The 23,365-nt window shown below is 40.0% G+C and overlaps 1 protein-coding gene across 1 annotated transcript in view; it reads right to left on the bottom strand.

Moving 5' to 3' along the window:
* fgf14 (fibroblast growth factor 14) overlaps positions 1 to 22,808 on the bottom strand; it is a 108,306-nt gene extending 85,498 nt beyond the window's left edge. Inside the window, exon 1 of the mRNA XM_062431579.1 lies at positions 22,601 to 22,808. Coding sequence (XP_062287563.1) covers positions 22,601 to 22,808 — 208 coding nt within the window. The remainder of the gene's footprint in view (positions 1 to 22,600) is intronic.
* Between the last annotated feature and the right edge of the window lie 557 nt (positions 22,809 to 23,365).

Genomic DNA, 23,365 nt, shown 5'->3' with positions numbered 1-23,365 from the left:
TGCTGTCGCAACCCTCTTTGTCAGTGTCAACAGAATCTAGAGTTACCGTGGAGATATTAGGAGACCCTTTTCTTGCTGCCGTGGTGAGTTGGAGGGCACCGGGAGGACATTTGGCCCCCATCAACGAGACTTTGGCATGCAAAAGACCAGTCCTGCTCAGTCTAAAAGGATCAGATTTTACTGACAGGTTATTTTGGAGCAGGTCTAGGGGAGCCGATGTTGCCCTTACAGAGAAAAGTGATACAGCAGAGGAGGAGGAGAAGGAAATAAAGTGCACCACATACAGATAAGAGGGAGATAAGGAGCCCCACCATTGAGACTGTAGCGGATTAGACTGTTGGCTTTAAAAAGGCACACAAACACCTCAAGGTAGCACTCAAATATCCCATGCTATGGTCAACTGCATATACATATCAGAGTTTATGTGAACAGAAAAACCAAGAGAACATTAGTTTAAGCGTTGACTTCATCTACGGAGTGTCTGCTGACATTTGATCTAGTATATAGTTTACAGTATGTAGCATTAAATGAGCCAAATGATGTAGATTTCAATTTTACAGCAACATAAATGCAAGTGAACAATTAACATGTCAGCAGTCAGATTAATCAATCTGAGGAAACAAAATGCCAATAAAAACACACCAGCACAATGAAAACAAGCATTAAAGCCACAGAATACAGTCGGTGTGACAAGAGGAAAAGAAAGCTCAATAAAATTCAGGGCACCATAACCATATTGTCTGGATCATGTCCCCTTATGATTACATTAATTATACCCTATTTTAAACCCACGTATGACACGCTCTACTGAACACATTCAACCTGAGTTTCCTGTCACAAGTTAACCCCTGCATCAACATGTAGAGATTCAAGTGTGCAACTGTGTATGAGTATACTTTTGTTAAACCCCACAATTACATTACAAATGTATCAAGTTTAGTTTCAAGTGAGTTTATCTCTCATGCTTTTTTTGCTTTCTAATGATATCTATTTCTCTACTGCGTGTATTATCTTTAAAGGAACAGTTTAACATTTTAGTAAAATACGCTTCTTTGCTTTTTCTCTAAAAAGTGAGTCTTGGTGTAACTATTTCTTGACAAAAAATAGCCGGGCACAGTGATAATACATAGCTCCAAAAAGTCCTGTGGTTGCCAGGTTAGGTACCAACCTTACCAATGCAGAGACCTCTAATAAAAAACTTTTACGACTGACCACATCTGTCAACCCCTGCTGTAGCCAGCATTGGTGCATTACAGGAATTTGGCTAACTATCGTTTATCAAGACACAGTTACACTATATGACTACCCCTAAAAAATTCTGCAAATCTTGCATCTTGCTAGTTAGTGAGATAAAAAGGTGCCAAACTAACTCTTCCCCCGATTTCCACTCTTTATGATATGCTAACCACGTCCTGACAGCACGCAAGCGCACATTCCTGCATATTACTCGAACGTAACGATAACGTGGACACCATATTCGACTGTTTATCTTGCGATCATTGCAATAAAAGCTGTGATAACTTTCCAGAACTGTAAAATTGAGTATTACAAACACAGAGGTTTGGCTTCTGTTAAACCTTTAGATACAACACTCAAACTCTAACAGGACTTCATGAATTGTGTTTCACTGTCTCACTGGTACCAATCAAGCAGTGGCTGAACTGTATTCAAACCTGACGCAAAAACGGTTGCAAACCTAGGTTGGAAAACGCAGATCAACTAAAATGTGGATTTAACCACATTTTCAGTTGCCGATCTAAAAGGATAATTAATGACACATGACCAGACTGTGCCATGTGATGCAAAGCAAAGCACTGTCAAGCATTTATTATCTCGAGCGCAAAGATTTGTCAGCTCTGAGAACTTCCAGAAACCGTCCTATGACAACTTTAATTTACCTGCGGAGCCATTCATATGCTATGACATTTCACAAGTGATTGCTTCCCTCCCCGGTGTATCCATCACTGTTTTACACCAGTGATTTAGGAGGACTCTAAACTTCATTATGAGAGGCTTTCAACGGCATGCATGCGATAGCACACACACACACACAACTGTATCAGTAGCAGAGTTTAAACACAGTTCTCACTTTACACAACCGGGGCAGTGACCTCTGTTAACCGTGAAGATACTGTGACAGAAAATTTTTACTCTTTGCTTCATTGATCGTTAACAAAGACTCCTCTCCTTGTCAATCTGCCATGTGATTCTCAGCAGCATCAGTAGGAGAAAGTCTCTCTTCTCCCTTCCTGTCTCCTTCATTTACCTCCAGAAAAAGGCTGCCTGGGAAAACTAAAAGCCTATCACTAACCCCTCCACTCTTGTTTCTTTTAACACTCTTAAACAGAGAGGATAGCCTACTTATTATTCTACCTTTAAATTGCATTGTTCTTTCAACTCAATGTACTCACAATGTACTTATAAGTGGTTTGTGCATTATTCCATGAATGAAACATTCAATATGAGATAACTTTATCTTACAATTCAGTACTTCTAAAGTAGAATATTATGCACTAGTATTTCTCACTCTGAGTGTGTAAGCGGTAGCTTCCCTATTGATCTCCTTGGAAACAGGGAAGCAGCTATATCACAAGGATGAATAGCATGAGGAAGTCAGACGGTTAGGTCAACATTGTGATGTTATATTCGGTTTTCAGTACTTCAGGAGATTCTAAAGGAGAAAATACTAAAGGAGAGATTTGTTTATCTTTGTATTTATGAAAGTCTGCTTTTTAAAAGTCTCCAATGGTTGGTTTAAATAAACTGCATGTCATCAGAAACAAGCCAAGGAAAAGTAAACTGGTTTAAACTGATTTTAATTGTGGTTTCTTGCAGCTAGCAGACACTGTTTACTGCACTCTACATTAAACACCGTCTTCCTGTGGCAAATACAAATTTTGGACAAAATTGGAGAAAACATAATTTGATCGTCTTTTTTTTTTTTTTTTTTACTTTGAGGGACTCTGGGTATAAGAAAAAAATATTTTAACAGGTTTTTACAATCCAATAATCATCAGGATCTCACATTTTTCAATTTAAAATGAAATTTTGAATAGTCAAAATAATACAGATGAATTCCCTCATTTCCTTTGCTTTTTAAGTAATTGTAAATTTAAGAAAATATTTGTTTAAATAAAATAATATCAGGCTAATAAGTAAAATGTTTGAAACCCTCAGTGTTGAATTTGGATTCTTTAGGCAAGTCTGCAAATTGACATTAATCCTTTATGCATGAGGGATGCAATTTGCATGATGTGTGTGCACATCAGACACACACTGTTAAAAATCAGTTTAACCCACCCTTTAAAGATGGCCGTTGCTGCGCAACCTGTTAAGGATAAGCAGCAAATCCACTTTGAACTTGATCTTGGTTCAGAATGATCAAATTTATGACTTTTTCTCCAGGAAAAAGTAACTCATTTGATCTTTTCACAACTACATCCCTGCCTGTGTGTACACCAGAAGCACATAAAAATGTCTGATGTCTTTCCCAAAAAACATAATTATAGTTTGATATCAATCACGATTCTGTCACAAAACATTCTGATGCCCAGCTGTGTGATGCAGAACGATCACAATTAGAAAAACAATAAGAGTGATACAATCAGTGAAAATTGTTTTGTTCGTTTGGCAAAATCAATACATTTTTTGATAGGCTCAGAATATCCCATTTATACCACTGGAAATAATCAGACTGATAATCTCTATCCATTCATACTGAATATTTGTGTTGTACTGAACACTTCTGGACAAAAAGAATTGGGGGGGGGGGGGGGGGGGGGGTCCAGCTTAAAAGCCATATTGTTCTATACTGTTCTATCTTTTAAATCAATAAAGGTGATCAGGCACACACTGGTCGCATTGGTCACGAATCATGAATTAGTCATGAAACACAATAACACAGTACTGTATACTGAGAGAGCTAGAGCAGAGTGGAAGAGGTGAAGATGAAAACGAGCAACAGATTCACTGAGAGTTTGTCTGACAGTATAATTACTCAGCAAAAAGGGATTTTGCTTTCACACAGACCAGAGGCCTTGGTTGTTGCCTGAGCAAGGTATTGTGAAAAACCTTGGCCAGACCTCTCTCTTTCACTGTGCTGTACACACAGTGTTATAACACACTCCCACATTCACACTGAAAACCCGCCCTAGCGTAGGGAGGCTGCAACAGGCACAGGGACCATCATTAAAGCACCGTATAAACTCTTAATGATGCTGCAAAGAAAAACGTCCATTACACTGAGGAGCTTCCAACAACAGCAATCAGAGACCCTCTGATGTACCAAGGAAATGGCATGGCTTGAACGTGCGTCAAAACTGGCCATTTTTGTCATTCTCATTAAAGTATTTTTACTCTAGTTATTTTTTGTAGCGTGCTCATTTTCTGTCTGACGTCATTGAGGTAGGATAAAGGATAATTCACCTTTCTTTTCCCCCGTCACCTCCCTCGTGACTTGCACAAGACTGGTCTGAGTTATTTTTACACCCGGTCTTCAGAGGTGGAGAATTTTCCATACAAAATGCACGTGTAATAAGGACAAAAGGTGCATGCTGCAATATAACACACAAACAGGGACTATATAGTCATGCCACAGTGGACAAATCCACAGCTTGTCTATCTATCCTACTTTCCCAGTCCTCCTTTGTTCTTTCAGCTCCTCCAACAATTGTGTGGCTGCAAAACAAGAAGGCAGAGCCAAGACAGGCAATCACAGTCCTACTCCCAAATGGCCCCTGTGAGATCATAATTAACAGATATTGTCTGCCTTTAAAAAACAAGTCAATATTATTGTTTTTGGGAAAAAAGCGTTTGGGACAGGCTAACATGTCGGCCAATTTGGGCGACAAATTTCACAGTCACTGATATTTCTGTCTCTCATTTAAATTCTATGTTCATTATGTTTCGTTGTATGTTTTAATTTATTATAGAACGGTAAATCTAAAGAAGAGTCTGAGTCGGGGAGATTCTGTTGAGCGCATCACAAAAGACAGCCATGATGTTTAGCCTTGGATGTTCAGCCTTAGCGGATCAAGACTCCGTTGCTGTCAAAGTGACTATTCTATTAGCATTTATCAAAGAGCAATTCTTACATCACACGTTAGGTAAGGTGTTTAGGCGTGACTGCAGACTAACTTGTTGCGAACTGTGTAGGTCTGTCAGGTTTTCAGCGTATTAACAAGAGGACACAGCTGACGGATCGCTTGTACTTAAGACTATACTTCACAGGGATGCGAGGAAGAGAAGAGAAGAGAAGAGAAGAGAAGAGAAGAGAAGAGAAGAGAAGAGAAGAGAAGAGAAGAGAAGAGAAGAGAGTCTGGTGTCACTGTGGATCTGCTGCCATGCATCAATCTACTTGGCTTCCTTACTTGGCCTCGAAAAAAGGTTCATATTTTATGCAGGACATATAATATGAAATAAATTCCAGAAGCATTGCATACATAATGAAATCACCTCCTCCTCTTTGGCATGCAGCTGCATAAAAAATAATTGGGGACCATGTACACACATGGAAACATGCTCACTCTCTCACTCACACACATACACACACACACACACACACACACACACACACACACACTACAAAGTGTGACCTTCAGGTTTGATCATCTGCAATGCAGTGATTAGTTTTATTGATGTGGGAGCAGACTGCATCGATAAGACTTTTCCCCCTGCTCATATGGAGTCCACATCATCTCCATGTGCTTCTGTATCTGTCGCAAACTCTTTACGTATCAATAAAACCACGCTGCCAGTCAGTCAAACAAATACATCCTGTGTTTAAACTATCTACAGTCACAACATATATTCTTCTACAGCACTTTTAAAAGTAATTTCAAGGCTCTAACCAACAGTTCACCAAGCTCTCCGCTTACACTCACCACGCTCTGCTTGAGCCTTTATTGCCTTGCGTACACGTTGCTCCACAATCTTGGCAAAAGATTTTGAATCCATGTTTGGCTGCAACAGTCTAAACTTCTTTTAAGTTTTTTTTTTTTTTCAAATTAGATTTAACAATGGAGTTACAATAATTCAGAACAAGCATATCCTCCACATTGTTACTCAGGTTTTCACACCCCTGCCATGATGTCCCGCAGAGCTTGGCACAACCTTTTAACCCTCACGTACATATATATACACGAACACACACACACACACACACACACACACCTAGCCTGTCACCCACTTGTAAAGACCCCGTCACCGTCTCCCCACCAGAACCGTCCAACATGCAGATAACCATATCCACACAGATAGTACTGACACGTTCTCAGCTGGCTGGAGGTAAGCAATGTCAAGTGCTGTCATGTCACAGCTAAATGGTGTTGGTGAAGCTGTATGGAATGCAACAGCAGGCCAGACTGTGCACTGAGTCCCTGAACAAAAGGTCTGAGAAATACAGTGGGGCTGTACAGTAAGTGTGTGAGCTTCCACTCTGCCTGCTGCTGCTGCTGCTGCTGTATCTGTGAGCTCGCTGACACACTGTACCCGGGTGCTTCACTGTCTCTAGCCTAGTGTGTATAATTGAAATCAACTAGCCCTTCTGCGCAGAAAGCCGAGCACCCACCACTACCACAAACAGGTTAGTCTGTCACTGGCCTCCCCATCATCTCTCTCGCTCCCTCTCTCTCTGTCTCTCTCTGTCTGAATAAAGGACAACAGCCACAGGGGGGACCAGCTGAAAACTGTGGGAATTGAACTTCAAGATAGAGGTCTGCAAGAGGTGAAAACAAGTAGGAAAATAAGAACTTCATAAAGGTCATCATAAAAATGTTGACAAAGCTATGTAAGCGCCCCAGAAAAAAAAAAAGATGGGGAGACGGGGGGAGACGGGGGGGGGGGGGGGCAACAAAGTGCTGGGCTTGCCTGGTGTGATGAATGAGACGGAAGCTCTGGGGCTAATGTCATTTTTTTTTTTTTTTTTTTAACAACAAAACTGTCTGGAAGTGTTCCACTCCTCCACAACATTGTAAACAAAAATGAATCTATATAGAGAGAGAGGGAGACAGAGGGAGAGAGAGAAAGCGAGGGAAAGACAGAGGCAGCAGCAGCACAATACTGCCTGCTGCACTGCAGCAAAAATCTACACAGCATACCGTAGCCACCACACAACCTCCAACACTGCACAGAACAGACCCCTGAACGCAGGGGGACGAGTGATAGACGGAGTGAGGGCTAAAACTGAATGCAACACCAGACACACAAGCCATATTTCTAAATTCAGACAGCCAGAAACTGACCTGTGTTCATTTGCAACTGGTGAGGTAACTTTTTTTTGGTGGGGAGGCATTTTGCCTTTTATTTGACAGTCAGTGTGGAGAGAGACAGAAATCATGGGAAGAGAGAGGTTTCTGACATGCAGCAACAGCCCCGCAGACAGGCACTGAACCATAGGCATGGTGGTTATGTTGCCATTAGGTTAGCCTGGGTAACTCAGTCTTCACAGAACCACGATCCAAACTCAGATACTGTAATGATCATATACAGGAATATTAATAACTATTTTGTGCTGTATCCTGAATGATCAAAACCAGGCTTAAACTCCAAAACCAGTATACTAATGTGCATGTACTCAGCTGAAATCCTGCACATTAGCATCCTGAATCCACAAAAAACACAACAAACCATGGAGGATTTTCTGTAATGGAGTCTCCCAGGAAAAGTGTTTCACACAATTGTACTCGTATAACCGGAGTGACAATAAATATCTTGTATCTTGAACGACTATGCCAATTTCCACTTTTAATCAGGATTTTAAAAAGAGCAATAAAATGGAGAGAAGTTCCTTTCGGCCAGCTGGTCATGTGGCTCACTTCCTCAGAGCTGGCATTCAGAACAGAAACAGCCCCACGTTTGAAAAAAAGGGCTGGTTGGTGGGGGGTATGTTGTTTCAGGTACTAATGAGACAATAAAATGTGGTCCAGGAAGTCCTGTTTGAGTAATATAACCATGAATTTGAAGGTTTATGCAGCAGTTTGTGACATTATGAGGAAGGACTTGACTGCTATCCTCAGGACAGAAGTCGTTTTTATCTTACATCACAATAATGGCGAGGTAAGAGGAATTTGTGCTTGCACAGATTTAATTGGCCAATACAGCGATTTGGCTGATGACGTTACATTGCAGGCCAGCAAAAGTTAAACCGGGGTCAACTTTTTATCATAGGCCTCTTCACCCTTGGTGGGTTGATGGAGTGGCCTCATTGAAAAGAATGAGTGGGCAGCGATTTTGAATGCAGCCTAACAGTACAAATCCTCAGCAAAGACTGAACACAATCTGGACCTACCAGTGCACTTCAAAGCAATTTAGCACTGAACAGACAATCCCAAGTGGCAGATTATCCTGGCATCATGAGTGAATACAGACAGACAAACTGAGAAAGACTGAGCGACCAAAACCTGGCCGTTGAGACCGTGGGCACAGAAAAACCTGGCATCCCAGAGAAAACAGAGAGAGAGAGAAAGAGGGAGAGGAAAAGAGAGAGCATCCTGTTCAGGTTATTCTCTGAGGGGGCACAGTCCGATTATGGACAACAGTAATAAACGAGCTACAGGCCAACAGTGAGTCATGAAATCATGTCAGCAATCAATTATAATCAAATCATTATGATGTACTCTCAGCACAGGAAAAAGCAGACCCAGCTGACCTCACTCTTTAAGGTGTAACAGTAAATGAAAATCACAGATGGGTATTTACCTCTGTTTTTCGGGTCAGAGTTCAGTATGATTTTTGTACAGCAGAAAAACCAAAAAGCAACTGTTTTTTTAAACGTAATCCCTTAATAAAATAGGGTCAATCCTGGTATCCTGGTCTGTGCTGGTATACCATTTTTGACTATTGTAATTTTCCGTGCATCAGCTAGAACTCAGGAAAGAGACACTGCTGTGCATGGGGTATCTTCAGTTTTTTCTATTACTAAAACAGGTTAGTTGTGCTGCAGTGGAAACTATCACTGAAACAGTTTAGTTGTGCTGCAGTGGAAAAGGAAAACAACATTTCTGTTTCTTGCAAGGAGTCAGGACACCTGCTGACAACTGTTTTATGCTGATTTATGGTCCAACTGTATATTGAAGTTGAAACTGGCTCCACCTCCAGCAGCAGAAACACGCTGCGCATACGCTGATTCCTCAGTATTAATAATACCACAATGTAATATATAATAATATGTACAATATATAGAAATGTTCTTTGCCATGTATATGCCAATGAGTTGGATTTAGTCTTTTCCTTGTGTGTTTGATGTTTGTATTCCAGTTTCAATCAAAATGGGAGTGACTGACAATACATGCACCGTAACACCGCTAAGTTACTCGCTCTGTGTTTTCAACATCGACTGTAAAACAAATAATGGATGTGGCTATCGTGACAAACTCTTTGGTTTGTGAACTCCCGTTTTGATGCACCGAGTTTGCATTTTGACTGTCACCATTTTGGGCTTTTGGAGCCAAAAGTGACCACATTTGGATGAGAGGGTTGAAGTTCACCGAGATGGTAGTTGATAGTTTGGTTAGCACAGTGCATTTACAGTCTTGCTAATGCTAATTTTCGCTAGTAAATAAACAAGCTGGAAATCATTAAAACAAAAGGAACTCACTGGAAAAAATTACTCCTTAGAGGGCCTTTTAGTGTAAACAAACGCTGTACAACATTTTTTAGGTGACCCAAATGTTGCAATTAGTTTTCCACTTAAAACACACTGAAACAGCAACGGCTACAACTGGCCAACATTGTCGGTATGGCGGCAACTTACCATGATCACAACCCACTGTCACTCAAAGCAGCCATGCCATTAATTATGCATAACCCTCAGCCTTAATACAATTTAAATGGTTGACTTATATAAAAAAAATCACCCCTCATAAAGTAAATTAGCCATAGAGACCCAAACCGTTTTTTGTACCAGGCTGTAAACATGTTTATTTCTGCTGTAAAGTTGGGCATTTTAACATGGGGGTTCCATGAGGATTGACTCTCTTTTGAAGCCAGCCTCAAGTGACCATTCAAGGAACTGCAGTTTTTGGAACTTTGGTGTTGGCTTCATTTTTCAGCTTGAAGGTTGCTGCTTTGATTTCTACTGTCCTCCTTAATTTAAAAGCAGTAAAACAGCAGAAAGCCATCACTTTAGCAGTGTGCCTCCAGCTGTATGATATGCAGTAACGCATATCTCTACTCTATGACACACACTCACACACTAATATGTTCAGTCTGGTGTGTTTGATAAAGGTTAAAGATGCTTCATTCTTGTCACCAGAGCCGCAGGGAACATGACCCAACTTTCGCTGTATGGCACCAGCAACATGTTAATGCTACTGCATCATTTCCTGCTCATAGTTGATGGCCTGGAAACACATATTTTCACTTTATTATCACTGACAGTACAAATAAACTGGATAATGACAGTATCCCAAAAAGTATTTATAATTGCTCCGACCCATCAAAGCTGTATCAAAATCACAATATTGGAAACTATTTCCATGAATGTTGATTTTGTGTCATACTACTGTCCCCATTGTTGAGTTGTGCAATTATTTGGTTTCTAAAACACACTTCACTGGTTTGTCAGTTTAATTTTCTACAGTACTCGTTGATTTTCTCTTGGATTTATTTCATTTCATCTGCATCAGTATTCTTTCCACTCCCTTCATTTTGCATTTCTATCACACCCTATCAAGCATGAGGTTTTGCCGACTGTCCTCATCACTCGTGTGCAAACATTATGTCCACTTACTCAAGCCTACACAGAAGAAACTTTGAAATCAACTTGTAATTACACCAGAATTGTTTAATATCATTATTCTGATTTTCCATTTTCTTGATAATTTATTGAAAGAGTGAATCTTTCTGTCCCATCACCTTGAGAGAAAATCAGAATCGGACAAATTCTGGGATACTTTTTTACAGTTTCTGCATACAGTGTGACATAATGTATATTCTTTTTTTCATTTAAAAAAAAAAAAAAAAGGAAATACATTATAATACAAAATACAACTTCCACAATAAAAATGGCTGGTCTAACCATTTGCATGCTCACATCAACGGTACACAGCTATGGCTGAGGAATAAGAATATACAGTATATGTTACACTTTCAGTAAAGCATGACATGAATCTGTTTTCTTTTTTAGTAAAATTTTATTAGTATAAAATTATTAATTACACCATGGAGCATTACCTACACCTGACTAACTGTGAAAATTTGAGTAACATCTACTCCTCAGTAAACTAAACTGGCTTTTTTTCCATTATTTTTCCTACATCCCTGGATATGACCAGACAGATATCATGGTATAGCCATTTTGGATGCCACTGTGATAAAGCTCTCTGCTGGGAAGAAACATTAGCATGTTACTCTTGACATGATTCAAAATCGGTGAGTGCTACCTGGAGGGTTTTGGTATCTCCATTAACCTTTAGACCATTTATAGTGGTGCAGCTGTCTATGCAGTAGAAGCTGATCCATTAGATCTACAGTGTGACTGTACTGGAACTGTTCCAAGGGCTCTGGTGAGCTATATAGGAATCAAAACTGAAATAGCTTTAGATACACTCGTAGTGTGTTAAATTGTTTGTTTTCAACACAAGCATAAATCAATGTTATGGTGTTACAGTAATACACATATCTCTGCAAGTTATAAAACCACAACATTACTTTGGGCTGGATCCAGATTCAGGATAATACTGGAGAAAGGGAGAGGAGAGGAGAGGAATCGCCACAAAACAAAGAACCACTAAAAACATGTGTAAAAGATGAAAGGCTAAGCAGCTGACATGAACCATAGGTTTCCAAGGGAACATTTTAAAGCCTGGGCCATGGGACTATTTTGCTCATTTCGGGAGCCTTGATGGAATTCTGACATCGACATCCTTGTCGAGGAGCTATGCAATCAATGACTGTGGCGAGCACTGTATAGTTTAGAGTTAACTGCAGTGAAAAGCATCCTCTAATAGCAGGGAATTCTGAATGCATGAGAAGGTGAAATTAAGCTGAAATTTAGTTTAAACTGTCCTTTTAAGAAAATATGTGTATTTTTCATCATTGAGCCTTGTCAATACAGCACAGCTTTATGCCTCTGGGGACCACTTTGGGCCCCTCATGTAGACAATCAGACTATGGAGCTTTTCAGATTGTGTCATGCTGACTTGTATAGCTAAAATTATAGCTCTCCAGGTTTCTTTCAGCGGGAGCTAACTACTCTCTTTAAAAACATCTCCACTATAATCATGTCAGCTTTCAATCTAAATAGTATTTTTCAGTGGGTGAAAGGATTATTTATAGTTGTTACTGCACCGAAAAAAGGGAAAGCGCTACAGCAAGAGTTTAAAAGGAGACCATGGAGGACAGGTGGGCATGTATCAATACCAGTAAAAATCATTACCTATGACAGAAGTACAAAAAAACTGACTGAAAGTTTTGTTATCGTTTCACTGGAAATGAAGCATAACTAAATGAATGTGGCTATAATAAATCTAAGGATCTCAGAGAAATTGTATGTACGTATGAAATGTATGACGTTTAAATACTAAAAGCAACAATGACTGCGCAAGAGTCAGGAAGTGTTACTAATTTAACTCCAGTTCTCGCTGCCAATCCCTGAGGACAATACTCTTGTCCGTGAGTCACTGATCTCAAACACAGAGGAAAGCTTGCCACCTGCTGTGTCAGGTTTCTGAGGTTTGGCTTTAGTCAAAGCATTTACTGTCAGAAATCATTTGAGAAGACATACTGCCTTACAAACAGTGTATGAAGTCATTTTCGTCTTTGTTAATTTTCCAATTATTGCGAATCATCGCTATCAAAAACAAATGTTTTATGACAGACACAAATTCACACACCTCTGCACCGGCGCTCTGAGTTGACCTTTCATTACTTTCATTGATGCTCTGTTAATAATGCAGAGTTTGGAAAACCTGACACAGACTTGCTACTATTTGGAAATCCACCACTGGGAATGAATAACGTCTGGTCCCTATCAATTCAAGCTGTGACTACACTGCTACCAATGACAAAGGTGTCAACACAGCATGACAATTGAAACATACGTTTCTACTGACCTAACACACTGTTCGCAAAGGCATCAATCTGTGCTGATTATTCAGATTTTAAACCTGGTACCTGTAGTTGACAATGTTGGCTACTTTACACTGAAATGTCACAGCAATAGCTTGTTACCCTGTACCCTGTAACAAATGCTCTCTCTGGAGACAAAAGCCCTTCACACACCTATTAAAACTGTTCTCATCCACTTTCACAGTATTAACATCAGTTGTACACAGAGGCACTTCTGACACCTCACCATGTATTTTTTAGTAATAATGATGAACTTCAAACGGTGCATCCATCTGTGTCAACTCCGCTATACAACTGTTCAAACTTCTGGTCCTGTAAATCAATAATCTCATAGTCTTACTGCACTATTCTCACTTGCCCTCTCTCTCCCTCTCTCTCTCTCTATCATTCTCATCACTTTGTCATTTCATTGTGAATCAGAGTTACTCTGTGCGTCAGCCCACAGGAGATCAGCAGCTCCTGGAAAATCACAGTCGCTCCACAGCAGCTATTATGTATCAGCTCCTTTGGGATCCTGGAAGTAGTGAGCGTTAAGATGTGTCATGTGTTAGAGAGAGAACCTGCTTTGTGTTACACCTCTGCTCCTCACACAATGCTGCACCTTCACTCAAAGAAGTGGGGCATATGTCACTCAGCTCCTGCTATTAAGGGCAGAGGATGAGCCAAATTACAAGATGATTTATAGAGCCGCCATAAGACACAGGGCAGAAAATCAAGTCAGGAAAAGCACAGGCTTACTATCCTGTTGTGATTACTATTGTGAGATGTACCTCAATTTCTTGGTGTTCCTGGAGAAAAGTAGAGCTATCAGCATTGAGCATGCCCTCGGTAAAGCTATTCACTACACAAACTACTGAGGTCAGTGAAATTATGGAAGTCCTTGAAATAAATCTGTTATAAGAAGCTTAAAGCAATAGTTTGATCATTTGGAAGATATGTTCATCAACTTTCTTGCCAGATGGATGAGAAGACTGATACTATACTCATAGTCAGTCAATCTGAGGTTACAGCCAGCAGCCTGTTAGCTTAGCTTAGCATACAGTCTAGAAGCAGGGGGTAACAAAATCCACCAAAGCTCACTAATTCTTTTTTGTCTAACCTATACAAAAACATGCAAAAATGTCATATTGTCTGACTGCGTGTCATTCTTTGAACGTTAAAGTTCGAAAAACATTCTTGGAAATCAGCTGTCTAAAACTGCATAAAAACTGGAAACAGGTCAACACAATTTTCTTGACTCTGTCCAAAAGTCACCAAATCTACCTACCAGCACCTCTAAAGCTCATTAATTAATGTGCTATATCTAATTTGTGTAATCCATACAAAAAAACTGAAGTCTGAAAACGACTATTTCTTGGACAGGGTCAGAAACTTCCTGGGGTCTGCTGTTTGCCTGGTCCTGGCCAAGAATAGTCATTTTTAAACATATAGTTAAGCAGTGCTTGACACAAAATACAAAGTAACTTCAAAGATTCAAAGACACACTTTAACCTCTATCTTCATTCAAGTTATATTCTTTGTTCCATCCTGTAAAATTATATTTAAACTCATTTTATTGTAATTTCTGGTGTTGTGAGATTAGAAATTGATCTCAGTGTCCCATTTAAGTGTGGTCAAGATATCACTCATGGCCTAATAAGAAATTTCATTCACCTCAAATGACTGAGGGCAAGAAAGTTCATAAAACTGACAATTGAGGAACAATTTATTACTCTATCTGAAGTTGTTCCTTCAAATCTGACAAGACCGTGTCAGTATCCGTCCACAAATGGCCAATTTCACCCCTCTGTGTCGAACATAACTCAAAACAGCCACAGAAACAAAGCTGCCATCAGAATCTGTGGCAAGGAAAAAAGTGTGAAATACTTTCAAGCATTTGTTACCAGATGTTTCTCTGTGTGCCTGCTTTTGATTATGTTTTGTATAAAGCATGTAAACCTCCTAATAAAAAAATACACATACAACACTCCCTAACGCTGACGTTTTATTTTGCCAAATCAGCATAATTCACAGTAATCACGTTGTAATTCTCATTCAGCCACATGATGTTCCTCACAGCAACGTTTCACACCACAGGTAGCAAACTGCATCTATGACTCAAATCACAAAGCAATGAGCTAATCTTCGCTCCTCACTCACATTTTACCTGTAGTTCATTCGGAGGACTTTAATTTGTCCTTTAACAAGGTTGCACCAATTAATAGTGTTCTTAAACAAAACAGACATGTCTTTTGAGCTTGAAATGTTTTAATACATTTTCTGGGAAATTAAAGGTCCATTAGATGGTCTACCAAGGAACAATATGGCCTTTAAAAGTGGTTACCAGGACGACCGCTGTTTGTTCGACACAACAACATTATCTCTAATGTCTTCAGTCTACTGCTGTAAGTGCAAATTACAGAAAAGGTAGCCTGCTTACACCATTAGCTTGAAACACAAGTACATCCTCAATGCTTTACTTCTTTTTGGAAAGACTGACAATTTCATTGTGTTATTATCTGATATGCGAGCTAATATTGACCCATGATCTGACAGAAAGTGGATCTGATTAGACAAGTTGGCTTTAGAGACCAGACAGATTAGGTTAAAAATAGGATATCAAATGATGCTAGTAAAACTGAATCCTGTCTTTCAGTCGCACGTACTGTTTTAATACATGTGTGCGTCTGTGTTTAATTTGGTGTACATTTTTAATTGTTGTATTTCTGTATTGTTAAGCTTTGCTTTAAACAAGTTTATCATGTTGATCAGTTGCCTTTAAGCTGATGTAAGCACCTTGAACTGCCATTGTGTATGAAAGCTGCTATACAAGTTGACTTGACTTGACTTGATATGTTTAAATACAGAATTACCATGCAAGTTTAAGTTCTTAAAAAGGACAATAACTCAGTTCTCAGGGCCCAATATGACATTTTAATATCTTAATGTGTGGAACCAACAGCCCAAAACTTATATTCAATTTATAATTATATAAGAGAGAAAACCTACAGTATCCAAATTAAACACAGAATATCCCCACAAATGCCATACAGACTAGACTAAGTTGTTAATGACACGATAGAGACATGTCATTTCACTGCATTAGTGCATTTTAATTTTCATACCCACATGTATGCACACACAACTTCACTAACAAACCACCAAATAAGACAAACTAAAAAAAAGATGTTATTGATCACAGAATCTATGAGAAAAACTAAACCATTTCAGGGTGTCTGTGCTTCAACTAAAGTCACATCAGGCCTAACCTTGAGGGAACAGAGAGCAGCTCCGTGCACGGCCTGTGAAACCATCCACCTGCAGGTCCGGTGGCCAGAGTCACCCTCATAGGCACTGAGCCAGGACCACATGGGACATCATCCCTCTCACCACTGCAAACTGTAGCATCTAGGAACTGTCTAGAGCATCCTTGGGGAAACTTCATGTAAATTAAGAGTTTTGGTTTTTAAAACTCCATGTACCCTTGTTCACCCTTCTCTGTGTGTGTGTGTATACTGACACACTACATTCACCTCATCATCTTAGTTGATTTGTATGTAAACTTGATTGTCTCTCAGAGGGAGGCAGAATGGCAGCCAGGGACTTGAATCTCATCACCCCTGCGGGTCATATTTCTCAAGAGCATGATAGAGACAACGCAAATTAATTCACTGTGGAACTGATGATGTTGCTGCCATTATCACTACCAAAAAAAATGAGAGAAATTATGTTACTTGTTGACTTGTGACCCAGTGCGGCGACAAACAGCGTCATACCTTTTTGATTACTCACTTACAGCATTTCTGAGGTTTTACATGAGAAGAAAACAGTTATTGACAATCACAAAATACAATTTTTGCTTTGTATTAATGACACACTTCCATCCTCTTTCGCTATATTAACTGCTATATACGGATGTGTCAGCTATGGACTGTCACATTGATGAAGAGGTAGTACTGTTTTTAGAATGGCCCTTAATAAAAATGTGAGCACTTGACTGTAAAGGCTGTTTTGTTTTGTTATCTTAGCTGTGGCATGACAGCGTCTATAAAAACCTTTGTGTATTATCAGTAAAGCTACTGCAGTTTAGCCATTTAGAAACTTACTGCAATGTTTCTGTATGAAACCTAGCAACATATCACACTGGTTGGAGGAGGATATTTTTAGCCAACCCTGCTGTTATTCTAATTGTAGGAGTTGTTTGAATCGTACCCATCCCATTTAATTACAGTTTTTTTCTTTGTTGCCACAAATTAAACTAGCGTGCGTATTTTACACAAACGAATCAGGCAACTTTACTGTATAAAAATCCTAGCCCCTTTTTTCTTCTTTTTCAGAAAGAATAGTATTTGAGATATATTGTTCTCATATTGATCTGAGGTGAGAACTGCATGCAGAAAGGACACCAGCAGCAGTACCTAGTTATTAAAATGCACATGCAATTTCAGATGACATTCTACTCAGCCATGAATAGTGAGTGCACAGTGAAAAGAATATTTTATACTCAGAGATTCATAAATCTGATATGACAGCAAACAACAACTAGATAAATGAAATTGCATCTTATCACGGCATCATTCAATATGCGGCAATAGTTCTTAAAAATATATTAGCAGCCTCATCATCAACTTGTCTACAGTAATGCAGATCATGCAAACTTAAGTCTTCTACAGAAATTGACATTGCCCAAACTCAAGCATCAATCATTTATTTATGTCCCTGCTTATTCATTATTTTTATGATTTTAGCTAATGTGAGCCACCACAAATCCAAACATTTAAATTGTAGTCTTTCTTAGCTTAATCATAGATTTTAGTGCCAATACAAGATTATAGTCTTCCAATAATTTGTATGGTTGACCATGCCAGAGACTCAGGTCACAGCTTCAGTGTGAGGTCAAGACAGAGCGTTAATGCTCCTGTATACCGATGGAGCAAAGAGGAGCTTCAGGGTCTGCCTCCTGGCTCTGTCACACACCACAGAATTGCGTTTCACTTGATACGTTATGAACCATCATCATGTGGACGCCTGGGTGTTCTGTGACCTGTACTGTCACTCTGCTGTCAATGAGCCACTGCTGTGGTACTCTGAAGAAGCCACCTACTGACTACACACATCCACTGCAATTCTGCTCATTCATCCACCTGGATACACTCTCCATCTACATTTACAGCACTCAACGCTTCACAAAACCTACAAAGCCCAAAATACATCAGCGAGCACCAATCAAACATCTGCCTTTATTACAAATGGCAATTTATGACATAACTTTCTCCTCTAACGTTAACCACCAAATGCCCTCATTAGCCAACTGTCATTCATTGTGGCTATATATACCATTCAGTGACATTTGCAAAGTTTCAAGATGACAGCTATGTGGTCATTTGCGCAATCATTACTGCTATACATGCAGGCGGCAGGGTAAAACTTACTGTATCTCCATCCCTTCCACTCAGCTAGTTCATTACTTAATTGACTTAATGAAGTATATTCACTCAGAGACATGTAGCCATACTGGAACATGAGAGTGAGCATTAAGGGTAGGCCAACAGTTGTACCAGATGACCTACTCTAATGAAAATCTACCAAAGATGAAACAAAGATCTTGCTGTAAAACAGTATCACGGCTGAAAGAGTATTAACTAGTCACTGACTTTAAAGGCTTAGTGTAGCTTAATAGTAGTGGTTTTGTAAAAGGGCTAAAACTGGATGTGTAGTCTTTACATTATACTAAATTGCCATGTATGCGCTCAAGAGGTAAGTAGATCTGTTTACAGCTTTGACCCAACATTTTAATTTGCATCATCTCTCAGTGGTTTATCTTAACCACAGCATCATGAAGCAAAGTGACAACTTGTTCAGTGCAGATGACTCCAAAGGGAGGAAATGCCTTAACTCATGTAATGTTTTAGCCATGCACTACCCATTAAGCCTCACAAAAACACAGCACTAATCTCATATGGCTTCTACGTAAAACAATTTGGTCCATTCAAAGAAATGTTTTATATGTATCTACGGTCGAGACTAATGCATTACCACTTAGTTTGGAACAAGAGAATGAATATTTACTTTCCCTCTTTTCTGTACATAGTGCAGCAAATGAAAGTCACAATGTGAGGAAAACCCATGGGATGTATGTATTCATGAAAGGAATGGGAAAACAACTACAAACAGAAGTAAGTGAAAATTATCATAGAAGTGAGATATATTATACTTCAATTACATATCTACTATAACGCTGAGAAAATAGGCTGACAAACATGTAGCTTCTAAAAGCACCAGCATGAATTTTTAAATCACCCAATAATTAAGCCATGATGCATCACTTTAAATGTGATGATGCTGAAGAACAAGTCTCTGAAAAGATTATACCTTTACTTTCCAATCTGTACTTCTTTGACAATCGTAGGGCTGATCCAGCTGCAGCTTCGTCTCTCTGTTTAGAATTGTTTATGACTAAAACTGTTTTAATGTAGACTAAAAACACAGCTGTGTCAACCTTACATTTTCAACTACTAAAAATTTTGAGACACATAATGACCTAAAGACAGAATCTCCTCACATATATGACCTCTCCTTTAATCTCTTCAGGTGGCCAGGTCATGTATTGTTCCAGTCAAAAGTTTGGAGTGTGACTATGTTGATAAAGGCTGACAGTCTTATTGATACAGTCCGGTTGGCTTTCTATGTTCTCTCAGTTATGTTGTGTTACTAAAAATACAGCCCAAGAGCTAGAGCACCATATCTAGGCCTTTGCAGTTCAGGCCTAATGAGCACTACTCTGGAAACACCTGCTTCTGCTGACAGAGGGCTACACAGAGGATTCTCTATCGTACTATGAAAGGGTACTAGAAAATCCTCTGAAGGGACCTCTGTAGCTTAAACAAATCTGTTGTTGGATTTGTTTGACAGTTAGTGTTCAATTAGTTGGCATCTTAAGAAGCACCCTGATGACACAGTCTGCATATTGGCCTCTACTTCATTTTCCAGGATCTTACAAGCTCTATTTGCTGCATCAGCGCAAATCCTGACCATACTGTGCCCACACCATCAGTTTAAGTGAATTCAATAATGTGCCTCCACAAGTTGGGCTGCTCTCACTTTGAAAGGCACACGGCTTCAGATTGCAAACACCTGACAGTAAGTCTCAGCTTTGATCCATTGGCTGCATGGCGTTGAGCTTGAGTTCTGGAAGGCCGTATTCATACCAAATCAGGCCATCTCTTTCTTGTCTTTCTTAAAACGAGTCAGGAAGCCAACAGCAAAGTCTAACTTTACTTTTAACATTATCAAACAAAGAAAAATGTACTCCCCTTCTCCCAGTCTGATCGCTGGATTGGCGACCGCAGTGTGACGTTGGACTGTGTTTCTCCAAAAGTTTACTCACGATCAACTTTCATGCCACAGGCCGGTGTGTTGCCACTCCAGCCAAAACCCCCCCCACATCCTCTATTCTAATGAATAGATGGACTGGCATTTTTGCTGCAACGCCTGATTTGGTCTAAATATGGCCTTGGTGTCTTGCTGCAGCTTAGAACCTCAATCAGTCAGTTTGTCACCCAAGACTCTACTGTGGCTTAGCCTCAGATTGTGCCTTTCATCATTTGATTGCCATTTTTACATTTTAAACCTGTGCACCGATAATTTCATGCAATTTTTTTTCAAAAGATAACTACCAGCTAAATAAAACACACACACAGGCACACACACACCTACCTACACACACACACACACACACACACACACACACACACACACACACACACACACACACACACACACACACACACACACACACAGGGCTGTTTGAAAACACTTAACACTTAAGAAAGTTACCCTGATTCCTCAGTCCTTTAACCATACTGACTAAAAGATATTTAGTCTGCTACACAAGAACAAAATTGTATATCCCAAGTTACGATGTGTTTTTTAAAAACCAAAGATGGCACATTTCCTTGCTAGGAAAAATGTGTTGGCACAATTTATTAAAATATACCATAGACTTAATAGAACAAATCAACATAAACATACAGTATAAATATAGATATATAGATGTGCGTGTGTATGTGTGCATTTGTGCGTTTGTAAATAACTAGACTAACATGAATGTGATACTTCATTGTATATATTATATTATTGGGGGTGATGATAGGTTAAAAATGCCGGCCTTTGAGTATTTTTAGCCCTTATGTTTAACAAGTCTTGGAGGAATTTAGAAAGGTCTTCAAATCAGTTGAAAGTCTTGCCATACAACCTGCGAGGTCTCCAAAGCTTAGCTTGTGCAGCTATTTGTCTTAGAAACAAGCTAGCTCCTCTGTGACTTGAATGTCTTAAATGTTGAAATCACTAGGTGAGGGACACACTGAAGCTAATTGTTGCTGCTCACACCAAACTAGGTTTAACCAGCGTCCACTATAGCTGATAGTAGAAAATGTTTTGACGTTGCTCCTGCAGTGTCAGCAAGGCAAACTAGTCCCGCTACAGTGTGATGATGATATACTGCAGCTGCAGTGTCGAGGAACTGTACCGCTGCTGAGCACATCATCTTCAAACCCTCAGCATGAGGTAACAAGTAGCCCGCACTACATGCTGTCCACCTGGGGCTTCTCTGTCCTACCTACAACAGCCTGTTGAAATGAACATTGCTCATTCTGCAATGTGTTGTGCATTGTATTAGAAACAGCATAACTAATGACTGCTGCTACTGAAGGCAGGGCTTGTGCATTGATTTTACACACACACACACACACACACACACACACACACACACACAAAAGTCAAGAATCAGAGTCGAAACGATGTCGACTGCTCAGGTGCAGGATTTGCATCAGTGCAGTGGATCCCAGTTCCTTTCGACGTGCACTGTTTGCACCTCAGCTGCCCCTGGCTTCTTCAACACTAAATCAACTCAAGTGCTCGTAGAAAAAAATCATGTTTCCCTATAGGCCCGCATGATGAGTACTGGCCTGCAACAGCCGAGAGATAGACAAGAAAGAATAGTCTGTCTCCTCCGGCTGGCTTGCTAAAAAGACATAGCGAGTAACCTATTTAATCGAGAAGTGGTGTTGCAGAGGGGGGAATGCTGCTGCAGTAAGCCCCGGGATGGAATAATCTGGTTATGGGGAATCACGTTAGATAGAATAACTGTGCGTGGATTTGATCCTCTGAAATAACATCTAACCCGTGTGTATGTGTGTTTATGTGTGAGTGTGTGTGTTTGAGAGAGAGAGAGCACTATTTAAAAAGTTAGAAGATCATGGTGCCGTGGCGATGCGGGGGAGCTTTTGTGTGTATGTGCGCTGCGCGTCCCCAAACCAGGGCTCGCTGATAGTAGCTGCACAGAATAAGTTGTTCCTCCCTCCCAGCGCCTCTGAATGATCCACTCGCTGCATAAATATGATTGCAGATCTATCACCATTACAACAAACAAACGAATAACGCAGACACACACACTCTCTTTCTCCCCATCTCTCAGTCACACACACGCGCGCACGCACGCACAACGCCGGTTCACAGCGAAACGGAGGAGTAGGCATAATGGTGATGAGCTTACCACTTGGATTCTTGTTTTTCTTAAGACTCTTGCCACAAAGACACTGCAGCATATGCGTTCCTTTGCTGAAAATGTTCCAAAGAAACCACATTGATTTGGGCGAAGAGCAATCCAGTGGCTTAAACACCCAGATATAGATGAGATCCTTGCGGTTGCATAATAACACAATTGGATCAGTTCTCCAGGACAAGGCTACCAATTGTATCATAGAAAAATAGGTATATCCAACTCCTATGCGTTTTCATTCACGTGGCAAAAATATTCAGTATCTGTCAGACTTCGTAATAATGGTGTGTTTTCTTCTTCTGGCGTATAAAGGATGCCTCCTCAACTAGTCGATAATAGAAAATATACTCTGTAAATTGCATGTGTCGCACCGGGAGGAGACGGGCCGCCAGTAAACAAACACAACTAACGTGAAAACAGTAAAACACGGTGGATTTCCGAGGAGAAAATCATTGCCTATTAGTTCATCACTCTGAGGAGAGGAGGGTGGATCTGCACAGCATCAAAAGCCAAGGGAGGATGCATCCTATGCACAGACTGCTGCAATGATAGCCCCAACAAAACACCACATTGCCGGATCAAGTCAAATTCGTTTCTTCTATAAACCCGCTTGTTTTGTGAGGTCAGACAACACAAGCCGCAGTTTTCATCTCTCACAGTCCCACACTGCAACGTTTCTGTTGAAGCCAGACTTGGGTTCTTGGTGTGTGTCCGTGATTCCTGGAGTGTGCGTTTCTTCCCTTTTTGTGAGGTATTTTC

The sequence above is a fragment of the Scomber scombrus genome, chromosome 13 (assembly GCF_963691925.1).
Source record: "Scomber scombrus chromosome 13, fScoSco1.1, whole genome shotgun sequence".
NCBI lineage: Eukaryota > Metazoa > Chordata > Actinopteri > Scombriformes > Scombridae > Scomber > Scomber scombrus.
This window is presented reverse-complemented; position numbering and strand designations above follow the sequence as displayed.